Source organism: Pyrus communis, chromosome 15, assembly GCF_041283825.1.
Source record: "Pyrus communis isolate YQ-2024b chromosome 15, ASM4128382v1, whole genome shotgun sequence".
NCBI classification, from domain to species: Eukaryota; Viridiplantae; Streptophyta; class Magnoliopsida; order Rosales; family Rosaceae; genus Pyrus; species Pyrus communis.
The window spans coordinates 21,573,356-21,591,626 of NC_142579.1; the positions used below are offsets into that span (position 1 = coordinate 21,573,356).

Below are 18,271 nucleotides of genomic sequence, written 5' to 3' on the forward strand. Positions count from 1 at the left end.
AATGAGATAAGCATCACAATAGAGTAGCAAAAATGTAGTTCAAATCCACATTTTACGAGAATCAAATTTAAAACTTCTGACAATAAGGATATCACTTAAATATAAAAAAAATTTCTTCTCACAATTTCCATGCTAATGAGTTCAGAAAGTATGGATGAATGGGAAAAGCGACCGCATTGGAAAAGGAAAATTGGATAAAATGTCTGGATAAAGTAAACCCACAGGCGGAAGTGTTGTCAAAAACAATTCTGATGGTATAACCAACAAGCGGCTTTCATAGCTCAGTTGGTTAGAGCACCCGTTTAGTAAGCGGGAGGTCTTGAGTTCAACTCTCAATGAAAGCAAAAATTCAGTGTTTTTTCACTTCCTCTTTGCTCAAGTATTGCACAGTCGCACTGCGAGAAGAGAGATCGAAAACCGGCTTCATCATCTTATTGAATTTTGAAATGAACACAAAATCTTTATTTACCACAAGTTCTATACATGTCCAATTAAATGCTCCAATATAATTTTTTTTTCTTTTTCCTTTTCCCCCTAACCAAACACGATTTTCTGTGCCTGATTCCGGTCACAAATTGGAAATTACATTATCTGCACTACACAAACTCCATTCTTCACCTACACATAACATAACAACAAAGACCTTACCACTAGTACTAGAGTCTAGAGGAGATCTTCCTATTTCACCAATTCAGCAACCCGCTAAGTCGCGCCATTTGAGGTAAACGAGCCCTGCACGGTAATGGGTGTATGCGCCTGCCACTACCAATACGTGAAACAGCTGGTGGCTGTGCCCTGCTATGTCGAATTTCCCTGGCATCCATCTTTCTGGAATCCTTGTGGCATAAACCAGGGCTCCAACCCCGTAAAGAAGCCCCATCAGAATCTCATACCTGGTTGTATGGAGTGCCTCAGGTTGATCAGAAAACAAGATGAGTTTGTGCATAACGGGTAAAATCCCGGACAGGCCCATGCCAAGAAAAAGAGATACACGGACAATTCGGTATTCGGGATTTTGAAAGACTGGGACGAGGGAAACCAAGACTGTGGCAATTCCCAAGAGGGTTATGAATCCCATGTAGAGGGCGCAGAAGAAAGGGTCGCACATGAAGGTGTAGTAGACGAGAGGGTAGAAGGAAGTGGATATAAGGGCTGCAATTCCAGCATAGTCCATCCTGAGCATGATATATGACATGCGTTCAGAGTGGCACGAGAGAAGATGGCATGCGCTGCTGGTTAGCAAGCAAAACATGGCTCCCCCCAAGAACGCAAAAAACGGCCATCTTGTGATTGGTCTAATCATCAGTGGTGCTATTATGTTTGCTACATCCTCCTTCATGCTACGCTGCATTAATCCAAACAACAAATAAAAGTAATCTATTAGCTCGACGCATCTGCAAAACTACATTAACATTGACAATGGATTATATGAATTGGGGATTCTAACTGCTCATCCTTTTACAAATTTAATGCTCCAAAGAGTCACATGATTAAATTGTGTGCGTTTCTCTGTGTGTCTGTGTTATTTTTAATATCAGGGGCAACGGATGCATTGCAACTAGCACTATTTAGTCATTAGCACTATTTAGTCACACAATAAGATTATAATAGATCGGGGTGTGTGTGTGTGTTAAATTTAATATCAAGGGGCTACGGATGCTTTCGAACTAGCACTACTTAGTCACACAATAAGATTATAATGGATTGGGGTGTGTGTGTGTTAAATTTAATATCAAGGGGCTACGGATGCTTTGCAACTAGCACTATTTAGTCACACAATAAGATTATAATGGATCGTTCACCGTTAAGAACACATCCACCACATGAGATAAACCATTTAGGAAATAATGGGCAACAATCACTCGACTTTCTTACCTATCATCTTACATGGATAGCTATACAAAAATTTAAGAAGCCAAACCATTAAGGGAAACAGTTCTGCAAACCACATTTATACTAAAAATGATCTCAATAAATGATAAAACTCTAAGCACATTATGCTAGAACATCAAAGCCTTATAAATGGGGTACTGGGGCTTTAAAGGTAGAGCATTTACCAGAACACAAACATCGGTTTGGTTGCCATGGGAGAATCGTTGTGGCAAACAATTATTCAGAAGTTCCATAACATGCCAACCAGAGAGTGACGGCAGCAGATCCATTGAAGTTAATGATGTCTTTAACTCTTCTCTAAGTCTGTTTAGATCTGGCATGTTGGGTAGGGAAGGGAGGCATGTCATGAATTCTTCACTTAATTTGTGCAGATCAGCCTTTTTGAGCACATCAGGAAAATGCTGTAAAGCATGAAGATCAACAACCTCTGGAACCTTAATTGCAGTGTATATGGTCAGGGAAAGAAAAAGGAAGAATCCGATCAAATGCCTGGAAAGCAATAAATTGTCATATTCACAGTTTAATCCACTATAGTTAACTTCAGAAGAAAAAAGGAATATTGTAAACAGTTTTTACTTTCTCATTAAATATTGCAAAGTTCAAAAGGGGAAACATAGAAACTGTTTGAAAAAACACCCGATTAATAGCTTTTATCTGAAAGCATCAGAACTATTAACCATTTATGTACAAACATACAATTTTCAAAAAATATTACTCGTAAACGGATAGAGGCTTACGTCCAAACATTTAGCGTCTCGTTGTGGATGGTAAATATACTAAACAAGACCTGCTTCAATGGCCATTCGGACCGGTAATGGCCCAAAATGAACTCATTGTCCCTCAAGTAGTTCGGCAAACTGTGGTACTCAACCAGCTGATACTTCACCTTCTTCCACAGCCGCTTTCCTTTGCCTTCCTTTGACGAAGATGCCCGATTGTTCTCCATTGCTTCAGGTGCAAGTTTTGGATCTTCAAAATTTTCGACTTCGCTCCCCATTTTCTGTTCAACTCCAAATCATACAATGTCACACTTAACAGAAATGAAAAATTCTCCATTTGGTCGCCAGACAAAATTATAAAATACCAAAAAGTGAACCCAGATCCTAAAGCAATGATCTTTATCAAATCCAACGTAAAAAAAATCCAAATTTGCATCAATTTTTTTACTTTTGTAGTCAAAATTCAACACTTGCAGAGAGAATCCGCAAACCCATTAGTCCTAATCTCACTGTCCATTTTCTTTTGCCACATTTTCTTGGAAACCAAAGCCAAATTAAAGGCATGCAAATCCAATATCAACAATCTAATCACAATTAGTAAGTAATGGTGGGAAATCAAAGCATTTCAAGCAAAACCCAGATGAGAAAACATACCTAAAAATTGAAGACCCGCCGGCTGAGAACAATCAAAGCAGCCCCCAGACGGAGATCCCTCTTCTGTCCCAGATGGGGCTTTCGGAGTTCGTCCTTTTTATATATATTTGTGTAAACAACGGAGCGGTGATAATCAGAGAAAAGAGAGTTGTCCTTGTGAGGAAGTGCCAAAAAAAAATAATTGGATTATGAGAAGAACCCACAAGGGGAACGTGGACGTGGGTTATTAAAATAGAGATTTGGGAATTGAGGGTAGAGATTCGATTGGGGAGATGCGGAGATGCCGATGGAGGTCGATTGGGTCGCCAATTAATAAGTGTTACAAAGTTTGGCACGTCTTGTAGGAAAATGACTTGTCTCGTGATGAATAAAAATGAAGATATTTTATCACCGTGCTTTATGATTAAGCCAAGGCAGTCTTTCAGTGGTAAAAGTGTTCATCATCAACCGTCAATCTGTCATCTTCTAACTGACTTAAAATTGAGGTGTTCTTTTATTTTAGATATTGAATTTGAAGTTTAATATTATCAGGATTTGTATGTGTCATGTGATTCATAATTAACTTGTAACTCAATTAAATAAACGGTCTCGATTTTAATTTTTTAATTTTTAATTTTTTGTAGAAAAGATATTTATAACATAAACAGTTTTGATTATAAACAAAAAGTTTGCTGAATAGAACACGAAGTAAATTGATGAGGAACTCCTCCTCAATCTTAAGGAGTTAAGCTTTTCTCTTAAAGAATATGTACTATCTAAATATTTCTCTCTACTTGTAAGTTTTCATAGCAGTTTCAGTGAGTGTGATACTTATATAGGAATTAAACAGCCTGAGTTTGATACATACATAAATATATATAGGGGAGGTCGCGGAGCTGGAGGTGTCTGAAGAAGTTGAGTCAGGTTTCGACTTCGAGGCAACACTGGAAGAAGCCACTCCTATCGATCAAAGGCTCCCGGTGGAATTCTGTCTGCTGCAGATAAGGTAATGTCATCGATGTCGGGACTAGTTATGAGATGCAGTTTTACATTTAATTCTAAGACGATTTAATTGGCCTGGAAGGGGCCTGTTTCTTCTATAATTTGAAAATGTGCCCAAGTCATGGACTTGGGTTCTTGCACCCTTTCTTTGAACGAATTGATCTTTTGCATGTTGATCGTATTTGATTAAGTAGTCCTACTTAGATCTTTAAGCTGGATAGAGTAGAATACTTCAAATTTCTCATCACTTGCTTCCACATTGTGAAACATAGTATAATCCTCCAATCTTTCTGAAGTAAGCTTACTTCGGAGTATGGAGTATTGAGGCAAAACACGGGTAAGTTTGTAGGCCCAAGACAGAGCTCGAAGCCCCCTAGATAACGTTGATTCTGAGAGATATCACTTCCCAAAATTAGTATCTATAAAGAGTTTCAGTGCGATAATTGGAGTACCACCTTACTCCGACACTAGGTACTAAGCCTATAAGGAATCATTTGTCACAATCTTGTTTTATTATACTGATCAGACTAAGGTCAAACAATGGCAACCCTACCCTTGAGTCAGCCATAGTGTTGTTGTGATGTGCCTTTTGGTTTTCTGATTTTCAAGTCAATTCTGTCTAAGTCTAAACACTTTGGAACTCAACAGAGGGGCTTTACTATTCATCCTTGTCTAATCACTCAGTTATGTGAGCGTGCTAGTGTTCAAAAGTGTCCTGGATGATTTGTGTCCTAGAACCACTAAGGATCTTGACATAAATATGATGAACCTGGGCAATGTAATGTGTGTTATTGCTTAGGGTGATCCTAGACCAGTCCATCCACTAAATGCTTTCCAGGATAGAAAATAACATATCTTGAGTTCGAAATCAACTCCCTTAGAAAACAATTTTTTATTTTAAGTCCTTGGTCAGTCAATTAGTGTCTTCACCACTTGTCAGTCACTCGTTCTCCACACTATCTATGAGTCAAACATCCATGAATCCTCCATTGTTTGTCCTCGAGTCGTCTCGCAACCTACAAAACTTGCCCCTCAACGTCCCGTGGATCCATCTTCTGTGTCTTAGTTGTATCATCCGGCTATACAAGTGCCATTGCTGCTAAGCAATCTATGCTACTAAAGGAAAAAGTGTGACCATCAATGTTCATCAGCATGTCTCTTCCACTCCTACCTCGAAGGGCAAACACATCAGATTTACTTATTTATCTGATGAAGATGAAGATGAAGATGCAGAAGATTTTGGTAATGGTATAGGCCTTGGAGATGCCCCTATTGAAGATGTCATTATTACTGGATCTCCTGTCGGCTCAGATGACTTGTCACAATCGAAGGAGTTTTAGGATTATGAGGGAATTCTTGTAGGGATTTTTAGTTTATTTGAGAGCAAGAGTTATAGGAGAGTTCCATTTTGTTAAATCTTAAACAGTGGTTGTTAAAGTTGAAACTCCATTTCCTTTTAGATTTTGTTGTAATTAATCTTGCTACTCTTAGTTTGGTTTTATCTTGAATCTCGTGACCCTTGAGCTTAAATTGTTGGATATTTATCTTTTTTACACCATTCATTCTCTAGCCTCTTTATGATATTTTTGAGTTAAACTGGTTGCATTTTACCTTATTTTGTGTTAGTGTGCAGTTACATGTACTTTAGGATCAATTTGAAGGAAAAAGAAGACATGTACTTTAGGATCAATTTGAAGGCAAAAGAAGTGAAAACATGCCATTTTTGGGGTTGACCCTTATTCAAACGTGGAAAGAAGTTTAGTGGCCTGTTTTAAAGCCCAAATAAAGAATCCAAGACGAATCTGGCTTGTTAGAAGACCAGAAGCAGAATGGGAAAGGAAATGGAATATCTAGCCTGATTTGGAGGAGCCAAATAAGGAAAAATGTTCAAAACTTTGCTTAATGGTTGGGATCACCTTGCAATCAGCTACAAACCCATTTAGCCTATAAATACTAGGTTTCAAATCACTTTTTCAAAAATCCCCTTGGGGTCGCCCAGAGCTCTCTCTCTTCTTTTTCTTTGGCCTTTTTTCCAGAAACAAAACCCTGTTTCCCTTCACCATTCGCTACCACGGAAGAAACCATGCAGTCGCGCTATTCTTGGAGAAGTTCAACATTAGAATTGCTTCAAGGGAGTTTCTTCTATGAATTTAATTTCACTCATGTTGTTCTTCATATTTATATATTCTGCAATCATGTTGTGTAATTAAGTTCATAGCTGGGGATTTCGATGTAGCCTTGCAAAACTATTCTATGTTATTAAGTTAAAGTATTTGATTCATCAATATGTTTTCTTGTTTCATTCATTGATTTTATAGCTTAATTTGTTTTTTATCTTAGTGTTTGATCACCATTATGGTTTCTTACAGATTATTTGATCAAGGTTATAGTACACATCATGCTTAATCTTGGTAGACATGTGAATGAATGAAGAAACTGCTATGCATACATCCTGCCATGTGATTTCTTTGATTCTTGGAAGTTTTCAAGGTCTTAATGGATTCTTATTTGGTAATTTAAGTTGAACATCACAACTAGGTTGCAGATTATGAGTACTTGATCACAATCACACATCAAATGGATGATCATAAATGAGTAAAACAAACCCTAGTTGCGGATTGGAGAGTTGAATTCGTTTTGACTTAATTTTCATGGAATTGGCTTGTAATGGTGAAATCGATATCCCTAGTTCCATTCCCATTATTTCTGAATCGACCTATCATTTATTTTTATCTTTCTTGCATTTCTAAGTTATTTTAGTTTGCAATTGAAAAATCTAAATTCAGGTTGCATTTTCATTGTTTAGTTAGGGTTCACATAAAACTAGTAATTTGTAGAGGTCTAATTAGTCCAAGTGGTTCGACACCCTTACTTGTGCCATTATACTATCCTTATTTTTGCACTTGAAAGGAACACAATAAAATTTTGGCGCCGTTGTCGAGGACTGATTTCAGTCCCCTATAATTGCTTGCTTTAGAAACCCTATCTGTTTTTCTTTTCTTACTTTAGATTTTTAATTTACATTTTAGGTTGTTTGATTTCAGGTGGTATACAGAAATGTACGGTGAATGTCCGTTATGTCTAAAACTGGCCATCTTCTTCAATTCTGCCCAAGGAGAGATGAGTTTCCTATGTTTGTCCGAGAGCACTCACACCGCATGTGTTTCTCTAACCAAGATCCACTGCAATCATTCTCAAACACATATAGCCCTGCTTGGAGGAACTTTGATCATGTCTTTTGGAACAACATAGAAGCTCCAAATCAAGCATTTGCACCTCCATCACAACAGGAATCCTTTGACACTACTTTGGAGGACATTTTGAAGCTACTTGCTTAAAGCACTTTACAATTTCAACAATCAACGAGTAGCATGATTCAAGAACACTCCACTGCACTTACCAATTGGAAATTCAATTGGGGCAGATTGTCCAAGCGTTAAATGAACATCAATCCTGTGGTGATGATCAAGAAGAGGAGGATGAACAACCAAAGGAAGCTTGCGGTGCATATTTTCATAGTGAGGTTCCTGAGCTTTACCAAGATGAAGAACCTTACATTCTTCCCAAGCCATATATTCCACCAATTTCATTTCCAGGGAGATTTGTCAAACAAAAGCATGATGAGTCACCCATAAATGTGCTTGGTGAAACTATGTTGGACATAGTGTTTGAAGCTCTTCCTCTATCCTCTAATTTAATTGAATATTTTTCAAAATCTATGCCAGATTCTCCATGTTGTTTTACATCTTTTCAGGTGCCATATTTGGAGTCTTTGGAAGATGATTTGCTGCCATTTCAAGAGGGAAAAGAATTGAAGTTCGATAACGAGACCTTACTGCCATTTCAAACAAAGGAAGAGGATATGGTCTTGCATTTTATTCACAAGGAGAGACAAAAACACCATCACAATCAAGTCCTTGTGGAAATTTAACGCACCATATTCAAAGGCCCTTGAAAGAAACCACTTCTTCCGACCAAGGTTCGGAGGTACCTTGACTTCCTACCACCCTAGGCGTTTATCCATCATACCCATCGCGTCTTGCCTAGACGTTAAATAAAGCGCTTGCTAGAATGCAACCTAGCTAGGTTTGTATTCTTTCCTTTTATTTTGTGTCTTTTAGTTTTTGTTTTATTTCATTTCATGCATACTCTACCTTGTTGCATTGTTGGATTCCATTCATTTTTTTACGCATCGAGGACAATGCTTAGTTTAGGTTTGGGGGTGTGCGATTGAAAGTTTTCGTTTGTTTTTAGTTTTGGTTAAGTTTGCTTTTGCTTACTAATGTGAATGTATACGAGGGCTATGTTTACAAACAAAACTACAGTGTTGTCATGAAAAAGTTTCGTATCTTATTTTCTTCTACAAAGCTGTTACTCTTGGAATTATGATGGTAATAGTACCATGCTCAAATTCTGGAAGAAGAATAGTGGAGACTACCTTAGTGACTTATTTTGAGCCTATTTGCTTCTATGAGAGGGTTTAAAGTGTTTCTATTCCTATCTTTTTCTTTTAGACTTACTTCAAATGATCTCAGTATTTCTCTTTGATTGAATGCTAAGAATAATCTTATGTTACAGATACCATGTGTTTATCCTATGAATGAACTCATTGAGACGATGTTAGGCTATGCATGTTTTAACCACTAAAAGTCTTAATTCCCATCTTTTTGTGTGCTCCATTCACCCTTGTTGCAGCCAAACACTTTTAGCCTAGTTTTTTTATCACCCTCACCAAACTCTATCCATCTTAGCCCATTACAGCCATACCTTATAGTTCGGGGAATACTAAAGTGATGAAAACACAGATAGATTGAGCTCTAGATCAAGAATGTGGCGTGTATCAAGGTAACCTGCGCTGGAATTGCAAAACAAGAAAGAAAAAGTTTCAAAAAAAAAAAAAAAAAAAAAGACGAAAAGAAAAAAAAAATGAATAAAGAAGATACAATTTCCAAATCCTTCACTCTCACATGCATGGTCTTGGATGCCAATAACAAATAACAAAGACCAATGCAAGTGAAGAGCCTGCTTATTTCATAAAAAAGACACTTTGGTATGTTCCAAGCTATAGTATTTCCTACCCTTTCCTTCATAGCCCATAGCCTAAGCCTTACATTACAACCTTGTGAAAGACCTAGCTGATCTTTGGGGATGTATTCATAGGTGCTGGTAAGTACGTGTACTATCTATATTCTTAGTATTTGATTCATTTCATGAGATCTGTTCAGAAATTGTGCCTTTATTTCATATTTCATATGTGAGAATTTTTGAATCCCTTTTACATAATTTCACTCACATGTGTTTGTGGAGAGACTACACTTTAGGATATGAGTGAAAATTTGAGTGATATCTGTGGGGACTGGAGTTGAGGCGAATTCTATCTTTGGCATTTGAGTATGGTGTCTTTGAAGTCATGAGTTATGGAGTAATATTTTTTACACTCTACATATGATACGATTCTTTGAAGTGGCAGACTTTTGGTTTGAATGTATGACTAAGCTTTCATTGGTTCTTATTAGTTTGTTTCAAGTATGCTTTAACTATTTTGTTTGCAGAGTCTATAGATGTTTGTGGGCATCATCACTGTAAACCCTCAAGAGACACAACTCCTCCGACTAGGGACACCTAGAGGTTTAGAGGCTTGTTGCACATGCTCAGTGCAATCGTTTAGCCAGCAAAACTGGTATAGTTATATTTTATTATTTTTGTGCGTTTTTAGTTATAGTTTTGCTCGAGGAATAGCAAAAACCAGGTTTGGGGGTATTTGATAACTCATATATTTCATGCATTTATACCATCCATTTCTAGCCTCTTTGTGATGTTTTTGAGTTAAATTGGTTGCATTTTACCTTATTTTGTGTTAGTGTGTAGTTACATGTACTTTAGGATCAATTTGAAGGCAAAATAAGTGAAAACATGTCATTTTTGGGGTTAAAAGAAGTTTAGTGGCCTGTTTTAAAGTCCAAATAAAGAATCCAAGACGAATCTGGCTTGTTAGAAGACCAGGAGCAAAACGGGACAGGAATTGGAATATCGAGCCTGATTTGGAGGAGCCAAATAAGGAAAAACGTTCAAAACTTTGGCTTAATGGTTGAGATCACCTTGCAATCAGCTACAGCCTCATTTAGCCTATAAATACTAGGGTTTCATATCACTTTTTCAAAAGCCCCCTTGGGGTCGCCCAGAGCTCTCTCTCTTCTCTTTCTTTGGCATTTCTTCCAGAAACAAAACCCTATTTCCCTTCACCATCCGCTGCCACAGAAGAAACCATGCAACATCGCTGTTCTTGGAGAAGTTCAACATCAGAATTGCTTCAAGGGGGTTTCTTCTATGAATTTAATTCAACTCATGTTGTTCTTCATATTTATATATTATGTAATCATGTTATGTAATTAAGTTCATAGCTGGGGATTTCGATGTAGCCTTGCAAAACTATTCTATGTTATTAAGTTAAAGTATTCGATTCATCAATCTGTTTTCTTGTTTCATTCACTGATTTTATAGTTTAATTTATTTGTTTATCATAATGTTTGATCACCATTATGGTTTCTTATAGATTATTTGATCAAGGTTATAGTACACATCATGCTTAATCTTGGTAGACATGTGAATGAATGAAGAAACTGTTATGCATACATCCTGCCATGTGATTTCTTTGGTTCTTGGAAGTTTTCGAGGTCTTAATGGATTCTTATTTGGTAATCTAAGTTGAACATCACAACTAGGTTGCAGATTAGGAGTACTTGATCATAACCACACATCAAATGGATGATTATAAATGAGTAAAACGAACCCTAGTTGCAGATTGGAGAGTTAAATGCGTTTTGACTTAATTTTGATGGAATTGGCTTGTAACAGTGAAATCGGTATCCCTAGTTCCATTCCCATTATTTCTGAATCGATCTATCATTTATTTTTATCTTTCTTGCATTTTTAAGTTATTTTAGTTTTCAATTGAAAAATCTAAATTCAGTTTGCATTTTCATTGTTTAGTTAGGGTTCACATAAAACTAGTAATTTGTAGAGGTTTAATTAGTCCATGTGGTTCAACACCCTTACTTATGCCATTATATTATCCTTATTTTTGCACTTGAAAAGAGCACAACAACTTTTTTGGTTTTCCTAGATGCATTGACCCTTCTTTGTTCTTGTTATGCTTCATTGTTTATTCCTTCATTGTTCTTCCTTTTTCTTACCATGACAAAATGCAGGAGAAAAAAAAATATAAGTGTTTTAAATGTAGGACTGGAATAACCTGTGTTGTTCATGCAATGGTGTCATTTTTAAGATGAGCTTATGTTATAATAACCCATGATGAATTTCACTTGTCTCTTGTCGAGAAATGTATGTTTGTTGCAGGAGTTGTTACTTGCTCTTCTCTTGTCACTGCATGATTTCTTGGGTGTTGTGAAGTGTGAATTTAGTTATAGGTTTGGGGTTATTTTGTCAAGCAATGCCAATTGGGGAGATTGTTAAGTACTAGGTTTATTGTTTGACTTCCCTTGTCAAAATTTGTAAATGCTACCACATATGCTCATAATTTAGAGTTAGAGTACAATGTTGATCTGGGATTACTATTGGGATTGAACTTGTCAAAGCACTAGCCTTCTTCACTGCAAAAGGTTTCAACTATACATTTGCATATGCTTATCAAGCTTATTTTTCCAGATTCCTTTTGTTTAGTGTAGTTGTCTAGTCAGAAATTCCTTCTGTTGTCCAGCTGTCTAGACACGTAAATTAAGACAGCCAACATGGGCCATCTAACACATTTTTCCGTGCATGGATCTCTCACCCTTGATTTGAAAAGGTTTCTTTGGTTTGTGACACGTGTTCTCTGGTTCCTCTTGTCTGAAACATCAAACTCTTCCATTAAAAGAGGTGCCAAGGTTTCATTTGGTATTCGACTAAGCTATTTACATTTCAAGAGAAAGAGTGCATTTAGCCTATAACTAGCTCTTAAGCTTCCAAATTGAAACCCTAGCCACAAAACCATCTCATGCACAAACACCCAATCACTGCATATTAGGGTTGCATTGTTTTCATGGTTTTACATTAAGTTGTGGTCTATACCTTAAGTTTCATATCCTTCATAGACCAAGCTTTTGGATTCAAGTTAGATTCTTCCTTCAACTGTTTGACTGGAGAATCTAACTGGTCATTTGAATTCAGATTTTATAAGCATATCATAAAATCATTATCATATCATTGATCGTGCTGATCTTGGTGCGACAAGGTGATGAGCTCAAGAAGAGCTGCCACTTTGTGAAGACCGAATGAGTCCATTTGGTGTAAGGCAAGGTTGCACAAAGGTAAAGCTGTTATGTAGATAGGGATTTAGGAATTGAGCTTGTGTGGTCATTGTATAAACCTTTGTTTACACTAATGGATTGGACTCAGTGGAGAGTCCCCGATTTCTTAACCCAGAGGTGGGTTTTTCCGGCCAAAAGCTTCCTTATGTTCAATACTTTACAAAGCTCCTTTATAACCAAATAACCATTGTTAGAGGTAAACATTGTAGGGTTTGCTAGTATTGACACTTTGTTAACCAAGTAAACATAACTCAAGAATTAAGGCTAAAACATAACTGAAGATCACACTGCATTGTTTTAGCATTATAAGTTTGCTTGGTTTATATACTTGTGAGCACCTAATAATCTGTACTTAGTTGACTAGCACGTTTGATTAGTCAATACAGTTGGTTTCAAAGTTTTTTATTGTAAGGTATTCTGTCTGGTTGGTCAAAATTTATGTTGGAACGCTATTTTATTTCATTCGGAACTACATTTTGATATAGAGAGAGTAGATAGATAACACTAATTATGCTTTTAGAGGAGTTGAAGATGGCGAGCTATAGTGTGAAAATTCAACACAATTCACCCAAATTTGCGCACTCTTTACCAAAGCCTCGGACTTGGCTAGTTTGGAAAGAGGTGTTGAAAGAACGTCAAACGCTAATACATGGTAACGATATTGATCCATTCCTACAAGTTGAATGCAATAATGGTGGGTGTCATTGACATGCCAACAATTTAGTATCATCATATATTTCTTTTCCACACTTCGCTGCACTTCTGTTTTTGCATGGATGAAGTGTGATACCTATTATTGCATGTCCTCACAAAACCACCATGGCACCATCTCACAACTACAAATTAAAATCAAGATTGCAGCAAAAAGTTTGAAAATTGTTGGAACTTGCCATCTTTTATAAATGAGTTGTTCTTTTATTTATTTATTTATTTTTTTGCTTTGTTTTTTGTTGCTAAAGGAAGATGGTGAAGTACAAATAATAAGATTGCCGTTTTAGGCCAAGTGTTATTAATGACGTGAAACATAATCACAAGGCTTAATTGGATTAATAGTCTTTGTGATGATAGTGTAGTTGGAAGATAACCTATGTGGTAAAAAAACTAGAATTTAAGCCCATGTGGTAAAATTTGTTAGGATTTATGCCGAAAATTGAAAATTTCGTCAACTTTCTGTTAATTATTAGCACGTGAGCTAGCCCCACGCGTTAACAATTAATGGAGAGGTCCGTTTTAGCCTAATATGTGTATGGAGAGTTCTGTTTTAGCCTAGTATGTGCGGCTCACATGCTAATAATTAACAGAAACTTGACATAATTTTTAATTTAGTGCATAAATCCTAACAGACTTTACCACATGGGCTTAAATCCTAGTTTTTTTACTATAGGGGCTATCTTTCAACTACCCTATCACCATGGAGACTATTACTCCAATTAGGCCTAATTACAATATAAGGTAACATAATTTGCATCACAATTCTAAAAGGAACAATATATTAATTCATTATCTTTTATTTTAAATTTAATGATGCAACCGGCGCTGTTGCATTCCGTCAATTTTATTAATTAATAATAATAACGATAGGCTAATTTGGTATTGTTGTGCTTAAAAAAAAACAGTTTCTAATTTGTTATGAGAATAAACAGCTGTAAAATAAAGTTGTTGAGTGTTTGGTAAACTTTTATTTTTATTTTTATAAAAGTGTTTTTAATTAAAAAAAGTAGTGTCTGAGTGCTTAGTAAATTTTTATATAAATTGCTTTGAATATATTAAATGACTAAAAATGATATAATATTTAATGTGATATAATAATTGTCAAAGACAAAAATGTAAGAGCAAAGATTGTAATTTTGTAAAACGTGTGATGATATACTTGTTATTTGAAAATATCATTAAATGAGCACTAATTACTTTACCTTGAAAAAAAAACACTTTTTATAGAAACATGGTAGACTATACTTCTGTTTTTTCTATGCTTTTCTACTGTCATTGACAACAGTTTAAAAAAAAAAAAAAAACACTTTTTGTATGTTTTACCAAACACATTTAATAATCTAGATTTTTTTAATAAGCTCCTTTTAATATAATCACCACAATCCCAAACCAACCCTATGTCATCCACTTTTTATTTGTATGCATTGCACAAAGTATGAATTCTACGTGGGAGACTAAAAACATTGCCTACTAGTATAAATAATCTTGAGCCTCTTCCTATTATTGCTTATTGGTTAGGATAGATGTTCTAATATACATGTCTGACTTCTTAATTAGAAATTGCGGAAAAAATAATCATATTTCAATTGTACAAATTGATATATGATTGGTATTGGTTAGGATAGATGTTTTAGCTAATTTATAATTTGTATACCATGTTTATAATGATATAACTTTTATTTGCTACGCTTTAAATCCAAATCTCGTAAATGATGAGTTCAAAATTAATTTATTTCTCTTTATTTTGGTGTGTATATATATATTTGTGGATTTTTATCATAAATGGTCCCTAACATTGGGTTAACTCATCATTTTGGTTCCTGACATTTGAAATTAATAAATTTAATCCCTGACATTATGGATAACCTGCAACAAGAAAATAAAGATGCTTGGGGACTGGTTACATGCTAAACCAGCATATAATTGGAGTAGGTCATATTTTAGGACATGTTACAAATGTGACATCTTGCTTAACAACTTGTGTGAGGCTTTCAATGCATAAATTGTCAAGGCAAGGGACAAGCCAATTTTGACAATGTTGCAAATCCCGCTCCGACTAGAGCACCCAGGCCGGTTCCCCCAATGAAAGACATGAAACGAGTTCCCCGCGAAGCATTTTTTCTTTCGTCCTTGGAGAAAGAACCTGACAATGAGGATGGCAAATAGAAGAGTTGATGCCTTGAAATGGAAAGGATTGGTGGGGCCAAGAATTGAGAAAATTATTGAAAAATTCAAGTATGAGAGTGGGCATTGCATTTCATATCTAGTTGGAGATATGAAATATCAAGTCTCACACCTTCATGGAAGAGAGGCTACAGTTGACTTGGGTGCTAAAACTTGTTCTTGCAGGAGATATGATCTTTGTGGAATCCCATGTCCTCATGCTATTGCCTGTATTATGAGGAAGGGACAAGATGTTACCATGTATGTTGTTGATTGTTACAAGCAAGCAACATACCTAAGGGCTTATGCATCAGTTATTTCACCATTGCCTGGCCAAGATCAATGGGACAAGCCTAGTAATGAGACCACCAAAATTGATCCTCCCATTTACAAGAAGCAAACTGGAAGACCAAAGAAAAAAGGTCTAAACATCCTGGTGAAGAGCCCCCAGTTACAAGTCATGAAGGGAAGAAGTTGAAAAGATGGATTTATACCAAGCCATATGCATGTAGGTCATGTGGACAAGAAGGCCATACTTCCAAGATATGTGGAAAGCAACAAAATCAAGCATCTACTAGTCAATCCACTCAAGGAGTAACTCAATCTACTAACAACAAGCCTACATCAACTCAAACAAGACATATATGTGTGAAGTTTGAAGAGTAGAAATCTATGTTTTTTTTTTTAATTGTAATAAGGTATGTGGAAGATGCGGAAGGTGTGGACTAATTCATTTTTATTTTCAATTTTTTTAATGTGAAGTTGTGTATTGATATCTTGAGTATGTATGTAGGAAGGGGCAGCAGAGTGGTTAGAGGAAGAGCCATGGGAAAAGGTACATGCAAAGAAAGAGGCATGGTTTCAAGCTCACAACCCACCATTCCACCAATTTAACATGTTCAATCAACCCAAGGATTTGGTGCAAAGAGAGGAAAGCCATGCAAGCCTTGAAGGATTTGGTGAAAATTTGGCAGCTTAGTTGTGTTTTTAAAGTCTTAGGTAAAGTAAAAAAAATTATCTCAACTATTGATGTCACGACACTTTCATACCTCATCTTTTGAAATTGACAATGTCATACCTCATCTTACGAATTTGTGCTAATGTTATACCTTTTGTTAGCCTGCCGTTAATTTGTCAGTTAAATGCTGACGTGGCCAAAGACGGGACCTACTCACTAATCCAACTAGATTAAAAAATAATAAAATATATTTTTAATAATTAAATATTCAAAAATTTTAAAAATTAAAAAACTAAAAAAAAATAAAAAATAGCCTACGGATCTGGCCTTCCCTTTACTTCACCCGCACCAACCATTTTCCTTCTTCTCTTCGACAGCCACCAAAACCCTTCCCCGTCCCCCCAACCTTCCTCCACCACCCTCTCTTTCTGGGGTGGAATCTCTCCCGCGAGTTTGTTGCTGCTAGCCCAACACCGAATTAGCGACGAGCAATTTCTGATCTCCGGCGGAATTTCAGCAGAGAAGTTGTTAGATAGCAACAACAGTTTTGTGAGATTTTGGAGATTGAAGAGCCCTCTGAGAATCGGCTCGGTCAAGCCGTTATGTGACAAATCAATGGCCTCAAGATTCATACATTTGGAAATCGATGGTGAAACATTTCCTTCGAGCTTGTTCTGCCACAAGAAGAGAAGAGAAAGATTCGACAAGTTTCCGAACTCCGTCGGTATCGAACCGGAGATCTGGTTATTGTCGAGCTTGTTGAGCTGGTTGTCGTAAAGAACCAGCCATTTCAACCTAGTGAGGTTGTCGATTTGGGTTGGGATTTCACCTTCGAATCGTTTTGCGTTAAGGTGTGAAGCTGCTCGAGCTTCGACAACGACGAAGGTTGGGGGTTGCACATTGCAGGTTGCCCAGAGCAAGAGGATAGAGAGAGGGTGGTGGAGGAAGGTTGGGGGACGGGGAAGGGTTTGATGGATGTTAAAGAGAAGAAGAAAAAGGGCGGGTGGAGGAAAGGGAAGGCCTGATCCCTTAGGCCCTTTTTTATTTTTTTTTAGTTTTTAATTTTTAATTTTTTTTTAATTTTTAATTTTTAATTTTTTTTTTTATCTAGTTAGATTAGTGAGTGGGTCTCGTCTCTGGCCATGTCAACATTTAACAGAGAAATTAACAGAAAAACTGACGGAGGTCTGACATTGGCACAAATTCGTAAAATGAGGTATGACATTGTCAATTGTAAAAGATGACGTATGAAAGTGTCGTGACACCAATAGTTGAGGTAGTTTTTTGTACTTTAACCTAAAGTCTTTGATAACTATCTAAATATTTAAGGTTTTCTGTTTTTGCATTCGAAAACATGAGATGTTATTGTTGTTTAATGCTTTTGGAATTGAATGGGTATACTGTTATGATCAATGGTTATTTCTTTTGGAACGATATGCTATTGACAATGAAATATGCAAATTAATAGATTTTGTTTCTTATGTGTTTGAACATATGTCATTTGGGAATGGTATATTTCTTTTGGAATGATATGCTATCAGCATTTTGCACAAAACCATTTACTAAAATGACTGGGCATTTTTTTTAAGTGGGAAAAATGCCTCATTTTAACTTTTCGAAAGGAAACAATCACAAATGTTTGCTGCCGAATTCAGCAAGAAAGGGAAAAAGTCGAGTTAGCACGTGAATCAACAAATGTTTGCTGCCAAATTCAACAAGTGAGGTGATTGGACGAAAATGCCCTCTCTTAAAGGGTCACGTGAGACAGCACGTGCATTTTTAACGGAGGATTTAACGGATTATTGACAAAAAGACCACATTGATGTGTGGCACCTAATGTTAGGGACTAAATTTATTGATTTAGAATATTAGAGACCAAAATGATG

At 36.3% G+C, this 18,271-nt stretch overlaps 2 protein-coding genes and 1 non-coding gene across 5 annotated transcripts; 2 read left to right on the top strand and 1 right to left on the bottom strand.

Moving 5' to 3' along the window:
* Positions 1 to 270: 270 nt before the first annotated feature.
* On the top strand, positions 271 to 344 carry TRNAT-AGU (transfer RNA threonine (anticodon AGU)). Its single transcript has one exon. It is a non-coding gene; the product is annotated as a tRNA-Thr (tRNA).
* Positions 345 to 410: 66 nt separating this feature from the next.
* LOC137734130 (heptahelical transmembrane protein 4) lies at positions 411 to 3,616 on the bottom strand. Of its 3 annotated transcripts, none has more exons than XM_068473428.2 (4): positions 3,267 to 3,616; positions 2,631 to 2,893; positions 2,058 to 2,382; positions 411 to 1,345 (listed from the first exon to the last, which is right to left on the bottom strand). In XM_068473428.2, exons 2-4 carry the CDS (start codon positions 2,888 to 2,890, stop codon positions 692 to 694), a joined length of 1,239 nt encoding a protein of 412 aa, XP_068329529.2. In that variant the 5' UTR covers positions 2,891 to 2,893; positions 3,267 to 3,616; the 3' UTR covers positions 411 to 691. The 3 variants fall into 3 exon arrangements, with proteins under 3 accessions (XP_068329529.2, XP_088542636.1, XP_088542637.1); XM_088686510.1 differs by having other exon boundaries at positions 2,631 to 2,901; positions 3,267 to 3,550; XM_088686511.1 differs by lacking the exon at positions 3,267 to 3,616 and having other exon boundaries at positions 2,058 to 2,320; positions 2,631 to 2,773.
* Positions 3,617 to 15,413: 11,797 nt separating this feature from the next.
* Positions 15,414 to 15,905, top strand: LOC148690685 (uncharacterized). Its single transcript, XM_088684985.1, has one exon. The coding sequence runs from the start codon at positions 15,414 to 15,416 to the stop codon at positions 15,903 to 15,905; it is 492 nt and encodes a 163-aa protein (XP_088541111.1).
* Positions 15,906 to 18,271: the final 2,366 nt, after the last annotated feature.

Coding starts and splice junctions, on each gene's coding strand:
- LOC137734130 (XM_068473428.2), bottom strand. CDS start 2,890: ATGGGGAGCGAAGTCGAAAATTTTGAAGATCCAAAACTTGCACCTGAA. Junction 2,383..2,630: donor GAGACGCTAAATGTTTGGAC/GTAAGCCTCTAT, acceptor ATTGCTTTCCAG/GCATTTGATCGGATTCTTCC. Junction 1,346..2,057: donor AAACCGATGTTTGTGTTCTG/GTAAATGCTCTA, acceptor GGATTAATGCAG/CGTAGCATGAAGGAGGATGT.
- LOC148690685 (XM_088684985.1), top strand. CDS start 15,414: ATGAGGATGGCAAATAGAAGAGTTGATGCCTTGAAATGGAAAGGATTG.